The 13231-nt window shown below is 33.8% G+C and overlaps 1 protein-coding gene across 3 annotated transcripts; it reads right to left on the bottom strand.

Moving 5' to 3' along the window:
• Window positions 1-5405: 5405 nt before the first annotated feature.
• LOC147512705 (mediator of RNA polymerase II transcription subunit 11-like) lies at window positions 5406-10829 on the bottom strand. Of its 3 annotated transcripts, none has more exons than XM_086599481.1 (6): window positions 10536-10829; window positions 10198-10286; window positions 9837-10092; window positions 9629-9738; window positions 8789-8985; window positions 5406-5805 (listed from the first exon to the last, which is right to left on the bottom strand). In XM_086599481.1, exons 3-5 carry the CDS (start codon window positions 9886-9888, stop codon window positions 8809-8811), a joined length of 339 nt encoding a protein of 112 aa, XP_086455607.1. In that variant the 5' UTR covers window positions 9889-10092; window positions 10198-10286; window positions 10536-10829; the 3' UTR covers window positions 5406-5805; window positions 8789-8808. The 3 variants fall into 3 exon arrangements, 2 of the variants coding, with proteins under 2 accessions (XP_086455607.1, XP_086455608.1); XM_086599482.1 differs by lacking the exons at window positions 5406-5805; window positions 8789-8985 and adding an exon at window positions 9256-9375 and having other exon boundaries at window positions 9472-9738; window positions 9846-9897; window positions 10063-10092; window positions 10536-10775; XR_015217253.1 differs by lacking the exons at window positions 5406-5805; window positions 9629-9738; window positions 9837-10092; window positions 10198-10286; window positions 10536-10829 and adding exons at window positions 7261-7398; window positions 7496-7592 and having other exon boundaries at window positions 8789-8921.
• Window positions 10830-13231: the final 2402 nt, after the last annotated feature.

Raw genomic sequence — 13231 nt, 5'->3', positions numbered from 1 at the left:
GTCCACCACGAAGCTTATGTGGAAGAGACGTAGCTCGAGCTATAGCACAATGTCCTTTCTATCGTAGAATGGGAACCTTGCATGCATTTGTGTAAGGTATTAATAGCAGACGAAACATTATTGAAAACAAAAGCTTGACCTTTATGTTTCAAAGTATCATCTCTACTTTCAATCACAATATTCCTATCCAAATAATTCTCAACTACTTATGTTTCTTAAGATTCCAAAATACATATATAGAGATAGAGACAGGCACAAAGTCATTGATGGTGTCGACATGGTGTAAACTTTAGATCACGAAGTTGTTTTATCAATTTGTAGAGAAAAGGTATTAAATCATTTCATCAAACACCTGTCAAGATAAGGGCTTGCAATATTAAATCACTTACCAATAAACAGTAGTGATGTCTTGCAGCTGCACACCTTGACAATGTATTACTCAGGATAAGGGCCATGATCAGAGGACATACCTTAACCTCGCTCCTCGACAGTATAACCTTAAAGGTAGTCACAAATTCACTGTTAAGTCAAACCAGAAAAAATTATTGTAGCTAAGTAAGAAAGAAAGCAAACAGTGTCAGCTAAACCTAGAAATATAAGACCATGAATCCAAATAATAAAACACTTAGAATAGCACTAATTCCTTCAAACAGTGTCAGCTATGAACGTGGTTAATATTGAAAAGTAAAGAAGAAGCACAACAAATATAATAGTTTTAGGTGGATAGTAGATTCGTACTTGGAAACTCACATTATAGATTTGCTTATTTTGCTGCATCTCCTATAAATGAGAACATGTTGATGTAATATATATTTACCAAAACAATAAATAAATAACACATTGATGTGTGTAAGTACATTCTCTAAGATTGAAAAGTTGTATACTTGTATATTTGTGCAACATTTTCCAAGATCCAATTCATTTCAATGCAACAACCAGAAGGTATAAAGAAAACTATATATGACACATGGTATTCATAGGATACGTAGGATATTCATGTGAGGCAGTGTCATATAGCACACCACTATATTGCAATTAAAACTTTGAACTTCAACAGTTTCTAAGGTCACCAAACTTTCAAAGTCCTAACACGAAAGTCATATGCCACTCTAGGTGAATGCGTACAAATGTAAATTATATTCCAACAAAGATGTAAACTATATATGACACATGAGCAGTAATAGTATTAAAGGTAGCAAAAGTTGGTATCAAAAAGTCTAGCTAGGTGTGTACTGTCTTAACGTCGACAAAAAAGCTATATATGTACCCTTCTAACTCTTCGTTTCTGTGTGTACTATCGTAACGTTGACAAAAATAACTATAACTTCTGACAACTTCCAATTCTATATGCTAAATTTAAAGAACAAAACTCCATGTAGAAATTGAACTCTAATACATAATGATATTCCATGTTTTTAATTCAATCATTTTTTATTCCATTAATTGGCTTTTCACTATTTCGTTTGTAAACCCTAACAATTTATTGGAATAGAACTAAAGCACTATTAACCAAATAACAAAATATACAACTAATCATTTGAAAAGAAAGAGAATAAAGGGGTGCATACCTTATATGAGTGCATAACATGGACGTGCACACATTTTTCTTTGGTTTGGTTATACTCTTTAACTGTGAAATTTGGTGTTTAATTAATGTGTGACCACTTCACTATGTCCGTTTCATTGATCACAACAAAGGATGCATCATCACCACATCGATCAAATATTCTTCCTTGTATGATGTAGTATGTAGATTCAATTGTCAAGATTGGGTCTACTACCCTTGCCAAAAGCCTTCTCAACCAAACGTAGAGATAATGCCAACAAAGCTGCTCCACCTAATGTGAAGACTGAAGAAGAACCCAAGCAAGTACTTCTCACCATCTAACATTGCGATGTACAAAGTTTAAAGTTGTGTATATAATAACTGCACGTAATCACTGCCAAGATCAGCCTAAGATCCTCTAATTATGAAGTTAATATAAAATAGAATATGCTTTGATGTTTACATGACCTGCACAATTTGGAAGTACCTTATAAGAACTGTTGAAATAAGAACTCCCAAAAGCCATTTTTGACATGACATTCTTTCTACATGTACCATTGATGTAAATATCACAGGATGCCTTGACTATTTTGGGAGTTTCAACTAATATAAGCTAATATAAATGCCACAATATACATCAAAACACATTCAAACACAAAACACAACAACAAAAGAGTCTTCATATATCTAAACAGGCCGACAGTGGCATTAAATTCATGGTTTACTCTGAATTTTATCAAAGATCGACACAATACTCTAAGATGGAGTGATACAAAATGGAGAAAACATCATATCATGTTGTGTCATTGAGTGGGTACGGATGTTATAAACCAACAAAAATAAGGATATTAAGAAGTAAGTTACCTAAAATTCATTGTAATTCACAACACCACTCCTATCTTGGCTGGCTTTAGTCCACAACTCCTTCGTTTCGTTAGCACTAAGTCCATGAGGATGATCCGACCAACACCGAAGCATGCACTATCATAGGAAAGTTACATGCAACAACCCGAATGACAATGTAAAGAAAACTATAAACATATGACCTACATTCCAATTTAATTTTCGCCTACTAAGGTTGAGTATGCACCTGCATCCCATAGGTTACGTTACTCCTTCTCATGATTATATCCTCCCTGTCCAGTAACCCACAGCTTCAACTCCTTTCTATCACTGCCAAAGAAAAGAAGTACTATATTACACTGGATGGTAAACTCGTCATGTTTATCCCTGCCTCTTTTATCACAGATGCTTCTAGGAATTCCTTCCAAATAAAATAATGTTTTCCCTCACTGCTAAACCATAGTTGGAGTTTCGAGTTCCTGACTGATCACTATGAATCAACATGAATGCATTTTACACATCGGCCATGCAGAGCTGGAATTCTGAATGCAAACCAAAATATTGGCCAGAGCAATTGAAGACCTACCAAAGAAAATTTATTCCAAAGATGGATACGAAACATGTTTACATTGTATTTCAATCATCATACAAACGTTAATAAAATAATTCGTACACAATATTATAACCAACAACTTCATGACATCTCATGTAAGAAAAGAAGATACCATGCATTTATAGACATTAGGAACCGTGTATAAAAATTATGCAAATGAAGTAAACATGTAATGAGAGTTTAGTCTCGTGGGTTTATAAGTTAAAATATTCAGTAAAGACACGACAAAAAACTGCAGCTCAAAGCACATAAATTAAAAGTCTACAAGATTCAATCAACTCGAACCTAATGCACAAATGCATGGTGGTGGTGGAGACACCTTTTAAATAGAGAAAATAAACACAGAGAAACTCAAAGAAGTACCTTCCATCCTCTTCTTTCCTTTGAACTCAAAGTTGAGGTTTGAAATTGAAGGGGAGAGGTGGCAAAGGGAAGAGAGAGAAACCATTAGTTCTGGTCCAACACTCACATTATATAGTTTAGGAAAAACTAATTCTTATACCAGGTTGTTCAATTATTATTTACAATGCGAAATATCATATTTACGCTGCAATTTAAAAAGGTGCAGGGAGGGAGATAATGGAAGAGGGGATAAAAGGCAAGTGGTTTTTTGTAGAAAATATTATGAGTACAATCAGTGAGATTTGAAAATCAATCATCTTAACCAAGGATCTAAAGTCAATTTCTAAGCAGATGCTTCGAAACAATTGCAAGTAATATTCGCAGAGTGAAAAGGGGTATGAAAATCATACTAACATTATACTGTAATATTTGTTCATGTACTATAGCATCAGGCATGCTACGACACGTAAAGTAAAAATAGATAAGTAGTTCATTTGAATAGCTTTCAAAACTAGAAAGGAACATCTCCTTAAAGTTTCCAACCCTTGCTTCTTAGAAAGAAGTATAGATCAAAAGGAAGTCCTATAAACGTAGAAGAACACCATCTATCTCACATTATTTCTTTTTACCATAGTCCAGAAGTTTATGCTAGTGTGTCTTTTACGTCATGTGCGCAAAAGAGATCAAAATGATGCTAAGAGATAATTTTATTAGTCAGATATTACCTCTCAAGGTCGAGACAACGAACTAAAAAGCAACCTCTTCATAACCTTATTTCCTTGTACATCTTATAATAATGGAATTGTAGAGTGCCACATCCCATACATATACGTCTTCAAATAGCCAAACCGAATCATCCAATATGCTGCATTTGGAAAGCATGTCAATGGCTAAAGCACTCAAAGAGTCATAGGAACCAAAGAGTCTTACAAATACACTCAAGGCAATGAATAGGCTTTTCCATCATAGAATAAGTTTCAGCAAGTTTTATTTAATAATCACAAGGTTGGAAGACCTATAAAAAATTAAGTAAATTGCAAAAGAAGAAAAAAATGACAAATAATTTTTTTTACTATCCATTGGAAAAAAAAAAAAAAAACTTTATTATTACCACAATCACTGTTTAAATAATGCAATAGGCCGCTGGGTAGCATATGTCATTGTAGACACCCCATTTTTGCACCCCAGGCATAATTCATTCACGATTTTGCCTTGAATTAAATTTGATCATATAAGGTGATTTGCTTTCTAGAGTCTTCATTTCTACATCAATCTTCTTTCTTTTCATCTTCTTTTAGCATCTTTAGACTCTCCTCATCATGTTCTAGCTATGGCTGCAGTTTCGCTGCTTTCTGAGTTTTGAGCTGAAAATGACCAAAATGCCCCTGTACCATTTGGAGCCCAAATCTCATTTTTTCCACCCTTTCTTTGGATGAGATTATTTCATATTTGAGTTCCTCTTGAAAAATCATTCGAAATGAGTACAAGCTTGCTTAGGTTCCTTTTGGATTTCAGAAACCCTAATATTGCCTTATCCCGTTTCAGCCCGTTGTGCACACTGTTGAGTGCAACGTTTTTTTGGAGTAAGATTTCGACCAAAGGGTATTTTTAAGAGTTCATGGACCTTCCTAATGGATTAAGGATCATATTTTGTGAAGAAGAGTTTGCCTAATTTTGACCCATTCAAAGGGAATTTGCAGCATTGAAAATATGGTCAAAATGGGCCTTTTTGTGGATTTTGGACCCGTGCTCGTGGGCTGTGGATCCAGCTCGAGTTGGACCTTTTCATTAGGGTTTCTAGCCCATTTTCAAGCCTCCAAAAACCTAGAGAACCTTCCTTAATTGTTTGATTTAATTTGATCCCTAAAATCAAGAATATTCTAGATAATATGTCATTTTGGAGCTATGTTTGGAAACCTTGGATTGTGGGCTCATTGAGGACGTGTAGGGTTTGATTTTTTGCCCTAATCCATCTGAAATATCCAAAGATCAAGGGCCAAGATCGAACCCCTTATCCCACCTCTTGAATCAAGGGCCAGATTTAGGAGGTGCAACCAAAAAGATATCAAGCCATTCATTAATACTCAGCCATTGGATCAAACTCATTACCATATTTGAATCCACGCCCAAAAGCTATAAATATGGGTCTCATTCACCCACAAAAAACATCTGGAGCTAAGGATCTGGAGCTAGGAATTCGGAGTTAATAATCTGGACCTAGCTATTCAGAGCTAATAGCCTAGTAGTTTTCTTTTCTTGAGTGTTCTTCTTTTTTTTTCTTTTCTAGTTCATCATTCTAGAGTAGAATTTCTTTAGTTTAATCTGGAGTTGAAGGTAAAATTTTGACTTCAAGGTTTTTCTAATGAAATTCTTCGTGTTCTTCGTCTTTAGTCTTCTTTTCCCCTCTTTCGATCTTGAGTAGAAACTTCTTTTCACCAAAAGTTTTTTTTTTCTCAAATCACTTGTTTTAATCCAAAAATCACAGTTGTCAATTCTAGATCAAGTTTATCATCATCATTCATCAATAATCAATCAAGATCATCAATCAATCAATCTACAATCAAGTATGAGGCAACATTCTAAACAAGGTGATATCTTTCTTTTCTCTTTTATTTTAACTAGTATTGCATATTAGGATTACTTGTTTTTTTTTTTAGTTTTACTATAGCATATAGTCATTTGCTTTTAAATAATTTAGTGAAGATCATCCAACTTGGTAGATTAATTTTCAAGCTTTTTTAATAAAGTTAGTTTTTCCTATCTCAAAAAGTTTTACACCTCAATAGAACTAAAAATTTGGTTTTACCATGCGAAAGTGTAGGAATAAGTGCCTAACACCTTCCCACACACATAATCCTTGACTCATTATTGAACCCAATAATCATCTAGTTTAGTATTGGTTAAATTGGGTACTAGTCCTTCACATAGGTTTTAAAAGGGGTTTATTAGATTTTGGCCCCACTTTTTCTTAATAAAGTTAGTGGCGACTCTAAAAAATCAATTGCATAGACCTAGGTAAATCACATTTTTAGTGACTAGCCGACTTGTTCAATTTTGGCAGGGACTCATCAATGGTCTTTCTTGAGCAAAATCATCAAATACCGAAAGTCTATACTTTCTTGAACTTTTAGCAATCACCAAATCTAACATTGAAAGGAGTTTCCCTTTGACTCCCATAAATTAATCAAAATTTGCAACTATGCAATTTGATATGATGTAACTAAACATAAAAATTTGAATTTACAAAGGATATGAAATAAAACCGGAGAGATATATAATGGAAAATGACCAAATCTTCCATATATAGAAAGCAAAGACCTAGGAATAAGTACTAAGTCATCTAATTCAACCAGACAACAATGATTGTTACCTTAAGACACACCAATGCAATGCGTCTCTCGTATTCTTATTCTTTTTTATGGCATTATTGATTAAACAATTATGCTGAAAAATCTGACCATTCTCTCTATGCAATGAATTAGTATTGGTTAAATTGCATGTAGTACATACCAAAAACTTGACCAAAATGAAACAAATGAAGTTTGTAAAATAACTTTTAAAACATTAACTAAAAAATTTCAAAATCGAGAACTAAAGAAATAAAAAATTGCCATTTTGACTCAAAAGCTTACAAAAACGAATTAAAACACAGACTATATTGTTTCCCCAAATAAAACACAGATTATATTGTTTCCGTTATCGATTTCACAGTATGACATCATGGAATGCAACAATAAGGTATGACAGAATTATAATAATGGTTAAAATTGCACAATAGCACCGACTAATTTCCTAAGCAAGATGTTGTATGCTGAAGCAAGATTAATCACAAACTTTTCAAACCAAGAAGACAATTTCCGGTGTATACTGCCCAAACCCTGTGGTTCTGGATTAAACTCTGGCTGATGTTGTTTATTCTCCTTGACCACCTGGTGCTTTTGTTTCGAGCTATGCATTTGACAATTTTCTCGTACCATATCCCGTTCTTGAACAGGATTAGATGAAATTAGAAAATTGTTGTCCTTCTTAACTGCATCTGTTGATTGCTCCACATCTGAAACACATCAATTCTCTTATGGTAAGGCATCACCACCACACACCGTCCACTGTCAAGGTTGGCTTTAGTCATTCAATGGACTTCGGAGTCTTACCTTCTATCAATTCTCACAGATTTGAACGTTTTAAGGAATCACCACCACACACCGTCCCCTGTCAAAGGTTGGCATTAGTTGTTCGACTGCGAATAAGCTGTAAAAGGTTGGCATTGTCAAACGGTCTTCTTCAAATCAGATCCCATTCTTAGTTAACATCACTAACTGCAATGTGTTGTTATTCTACCGCATATAACTCACCATATTTATGGTCTACCTAAGCACCATTTATCTTCAAAAAAGAACCTTGGACCCATTTCCAACCTTGGCCATACGGAGACTCACTCTAGTTAGGAGATGAATCTGAAATGCAAGCACATATTCCATTTGGTTTACTGCTTGCTGACGGACACCATGATGTACCCAAGTTGGGAAATGACTCCCAAAAATTTAAAGCTAACAGCAAGATGCTATGATTCCCACATTTTGGTTTATGCTTCATTTGCCATGTACACAGGGTCTAATAGCTACAATACTAAGGTGCATAATCTGTAAGGATCTCCCTCATCTGTCTAACACTTGATGATCTTTATAATTATGAAATGTGTTAGAAGTGTTTTAAGTATCATATAAAATAGACATGTATACCATATCATTAGGAAATAAATGGACATAATTTTTTAGGGTTATATGTTCCTCTATTCGACTCAATGTAATATAGTCTGAGCCTAGTATATACTTTGTGATTCAGAACTACCACACTGAAATCCCTTCCAACCTTCTTTAGTGCTTATCTTCCCAGTTGTTCTTCCAAAACATCCACCTCTCATAAATTATCCACAAGCGTGTCCTACTCTGGACACACATAAATTGTACATTACCAACAAACTGATTATCATAGCTTCTTAAATCATTTATCTTTTTTCTTCTTCTTCTTTTTGTCTTTAGATGGATAACTCTTGTGTTTTCCAGTGCAAAAACTTTCTCCTCGAAATATACATCAAATAACAGCATGAATTAGATAGCAATAGATGCGTGCTCCACATGCTTACTCTTCCACAAATAACATAGATGAAACTACTATGTTATCATTTACCAACTATTCCACATTCCATCTATTATTTTATTTTTTGTCTTATTTGTTTAAATGATATTGTCCTAAACGTATAGATGCTTGCCTTAGAATCAATTATCCCTAATAAAATGAAGGAAAGTCATATGTGCACTTTATTAAGGACAATCAATATGGAATATATGCATATATAGCACTTTGCCAAATCATGAGAAGAAGCATCCTATGGATGTCTACTTAGAAATGCAAATATGCCATAAGTTTAAGTCAAGTATACTTACAACTTGTACAGCATGTGATGTTAGACTGAATCCTGATATTGATCAACGTTTTCCTTTATGCCATCCAGTTCTTCAATAATGTACTCTAGCTTCTTGCAACAAATCGCATTAGATATTCTTGGACCATAATCACACTTTTTAAATGGACGATACTCACATGCGCTTTTAATTTCTTCCCGCAACGTCACTTGGATGTCCTGGGTCCACAATCAGCATGATTGGTCATGAGTTTATTTCTTTCAAAAATAATTGAAAAAATCAAAATAAGAAGATGAAATCCACACAAAGAATGTAATCTTAGTTAGTAAACTCTGTGTTTCTCCTTAAGGTTTAGCTCCTTTGCATTTTCAGGGCTAAAAGGTGTACCAGTATAAACAACACAACATTATAACTCAATGAATTGACCGAGCTCCCAGAAACATATGACACAACTATGTAAGCCAGACCTTAATTCCAACTTTCAAACGAAAAAGAAAGAACACAAACGTATCTGACTAATTTGAACAATCTTTCTCCCTCTCAAACACCTCCTTCGTTTTAAGTATATTTGAATTCTGCAAATGGTCTTTCTTGTTTCCATCAACCTGCTGTTGGTCAAGATGAGATAATATCAGACAACTTGTTTCCAAATGTGAGTGACAATGAGATTATGCCTATATTTGACCTCTCTCATGAATTCATACCTTCGTTGATTTTTGGTAAGCAAGAAAAGGTTGTGAACAGGTGCTAAACAATTACTATTCCAGGGGATCAACAACAACAACAACAACGATAATATTCCCTACAGCAAACGCACTTCACAAAGTATAAGGAAAATTCAGTTAAAGAGTAAGAACAAACCGGGAGGCCAACATCTATACTAAGTAAGGAAATCTTGTTAATGCCAGCTATCAGCTTCACACTACTAATGAATGTCAGTTTGTGGTTTTCTAAACTCCCATACACAGTTCCTGCCAAGAAGACCGAAAGCAATGAAAAATTAAGAAGATAAGTTGTAGTAATGATCTGTTTGTTTGTGTAATTAGTTTCCATAGAAGATAAAACAGACCTTGCTTACCTGATAATTGTCCATAAGAAACACGTCTGCCAATATAATCCATTTCAACCTCCTACGATGAACGTACAGCAGGATTTGGAATCAAACATTTCACAGAAATCGTGCTTAGTGGAACAGTGACTAAATCTTAAGGGAGCCATATGATCAGTCTCAAACATCATAAACTCTATGCTTTTGAACATCCGATTATCTATGATAACACAATCTTCTAACTCACTTGTATTACTATGAAAGTGGTTTCTGTTTCCTGTGTGCAAGAGAATCCCATCAAATAATGCACTCAATGTCTCTAGTTTGAAAGAGCGGAAGGGGAATATTACCATAATAAGAAGAAGAAAAACCAAAATATTACCTCAGAAAAACGTATGACATGCTGACAACACTGTGAGTACAGGATATTGTTCATTCTTCAAGAAGGCTGCATCTGGATCTATCTTAATGCTGAATGTTGAGAGAAAAAAAAAATCAAAAAAAAAAAAACTACATAAGATAAGAAATCAGGTTCAAACTTGCATTCTCTTAGAAAAAAGTGAGCCAACTGTTTTATGTTACCTATAAAATTTATAAAACAATACAGTCTTAGATGAAAAAAAAAAAAAACATGAACCAAGAGGACGAAGAGATGTGCAGGGGTTTTAAATCAATATCGATATTGAAATCAAGTAATCAAATAAAGGACAAATATATTACCTTTTGAAACCGAGATTTTTTTTGTTCGCTTCACTTCTAATAATAATCGGCAGTAGAGAGACAATCAGGTATGTTTTTTTTTTTTATTTTATTTTTTTATTATTATTTTTTTTTTGTGGCTTTCAGTTTAAGGGAGAGCAAATTAGGAGAGATTTGGGAGAGAGAAGAAGAAAAGAGACGGTTGGTTTCTTGAATTTGATTTCGGTATAAAAGGTAATTATTTAACAATTAATGAAGGGTAAGTCACGAACAATTGAATGTGGGCATATAGTTGATTTCCGACCTGAATTTACATATACGTCCTTAAATTACTATGTAATCTTAAGGGTATAGATGGTAGTAAATTTTGAAATGACGAAGTAGTCATTCTTAAAGGCATTGAATAATTGATTTTAATATTTTATCAAGGATATTTCATGGTAGAAAAAAGGTTGATCCAATTTAAATGTCTATGTTAATTATAGATAACTAATTGAGATAATTCTTCAAAAGCAAAAGATTGTTTTACCCAAAAAACCCCAAATACTATCCAAAATTTATAGTTGATAAAGTTCACTGCCACTTCAAAATGAAATAAACAAAGTCCTTTACATCTTAGTTCTAAGGCGACAAAATGACAAATCCAAGCATTTTCCTATTTTTCCATTAGGAATTTATCTATAGAACCTCTATTCAAAAGCCAAATTCTATTAGAAAGAAAATAAGGTGTAACCGAATACTAGCTTTAACAAATTTGGACATAGACTTGTTGTACACTTGTATGTTCTAAAAAAAACACCAAGACATGGATGGAGCTGGAATCGTCTTTAATGGTGGGCAAGGCATCAAGGGCGGTAAATTAATTAAGGACAAAAAATCATGTATTTCAAACTGAAAATATTATAATATATCCTCTATTTTGAAAAATCGTGTATAATGTGAATAACTGAATATAGCACAAATCCTTAAAATAATTTTCTTGCTGTGGCTATCTACGAAATTTGATTTTCACTGTCAAGGCTTTCTTGTGTACTAAAATTCAAATTCTGGCAATGTGTGTGAGAAAAGATTTTCAAGTGTCCAACTGCTAGTTGGTGTAAAAGGATCCAGTGATTATTTTCGATTTATATGTGAGAGACTGACATTTATTTATTTTTATTTTTTAAATCATTAAAACCGTTTTTAAAAACCTTTTTCGTTTCTTAATAGCAAGGCCCAAAATATCGCCGATATATATCGTTTTTTTGGTACACCGAAATCGATATATCCGATATATATCCACTGAATATTGAGTCTTTTTTTTCCTAATATATATCGGAATTTCCGATATAAAACTTTATATCGCCGATATAATCGATATATCCGATATTTACGATATATATCGTTTGACTTTTTGACCATTTTTAAATATAAATATTTTCGATATATCCGATATATATCAGCGAGATATCGGATATATCTTATATATGTCGGCGAGATATCCGATATATCCGATGATAGTGGTGGTGGTGATGGTGACAACAATGGTGGTGGTGGTGGTGGAGGTAATTTTAACATTCAATTGCATGACTCAACTAATGAGGAAACTCCATTGGACCCACAAGTATATGAGGTTGCACCTAGAAACAATAGTGGTAGAGGAGTTCTTAATGACAATTCTCAAAAAAATGTATGAGCCAGGGCGTGGAAGTGTTGGTCAAAGAAGACAACGAGGACACATTATAAGAAATGATGTTGATATTGATTCAGTTTCTTCTAATTTTGAAGCAATGAGTATGAGTTCAGGGACACACGACCAAGACAATGAGAGGGTATATGGTAGTGGTTGGGGATACAACAAATCAAGAGATAACAATTCTTCTAGCGGCATGATCAGTCACCCTGCGAGTAGTGCGTCATATGGTTCTTCATATGGATATTGGATGGGGGTTGATCAACAACCTTATGGCGCACCACAACCTGAACCAACATATGGACAACTCTATCCAAGTTTTGAATCTATTGGAACACGCACCTGGATTTGTTGCATTGCGCCTAATATATACTTACACCAACACTCCTCGAATTGGAATCATGTTAGAATTTCCAACACAAAAATATGAGTGGCATGTTCGACAATTTCTTGACGGTGGGTATAACTTTGTATACACTTGGGTAGGGTATTGTGAAGCAGTTAGGATTCAAGAATATGGAAGTTGACTAGTCACGTCACTCGTTTATGTATTGATGTAACTTATTTTTCTTATTTTGTAATTTGAGACTTTGAGTACATTAGATTATAACATTGTGGTTAATTATTTGTCAATATTTTTTTATGGTTTTCTTGATAAATAAATGTTGATATTATGTCCTCCGATATATTTGATATTTCTGATATATTTGATATTTCCGATATTTTAGAAAGTTTGGACTGGTAAAAAAAAATAGATATGTCCAATATATATCGTTTTTTGGATACACCAATATATTCACCGAATTCAATATTTTGGGCCTTGCTTAATAGAAGACTTATTTTATTCCAGGAAACACAAATAACTTTGATACATACATAAGCTTTTATTTTCTTATTTTCTCAAACAATATAGTGTACAAAGTGGATGCTTTCACCATTGACGTTTTAGTAACATTAAGGTCATTTGAGAAGAGCTTCAATTGGTTATGTAGCTAGGGCTGATCTCAGTCCGGTTTTTATAGAAACCGTAGACCGAATTCAGTTT

This window comes from Coptis chinensis, chromosome 3, assembly GCF_015680905.1.
Source record: "Coptis chinensis isolate HL-2020 chromosome 3, ASM1568090v1, whole genome shotgun sequence".
NCBI classification, from domain to species: domain Eukaryota; kingdom Viridiplantae; phylum Streptophyta; class Magnoliopsida; order Ranunculales; family Ranunculaceae; genus Coptis; species Coptis chinensis.
This window is presented reverse-complemented; position numbering and strand designations above follow the sequence as displayed.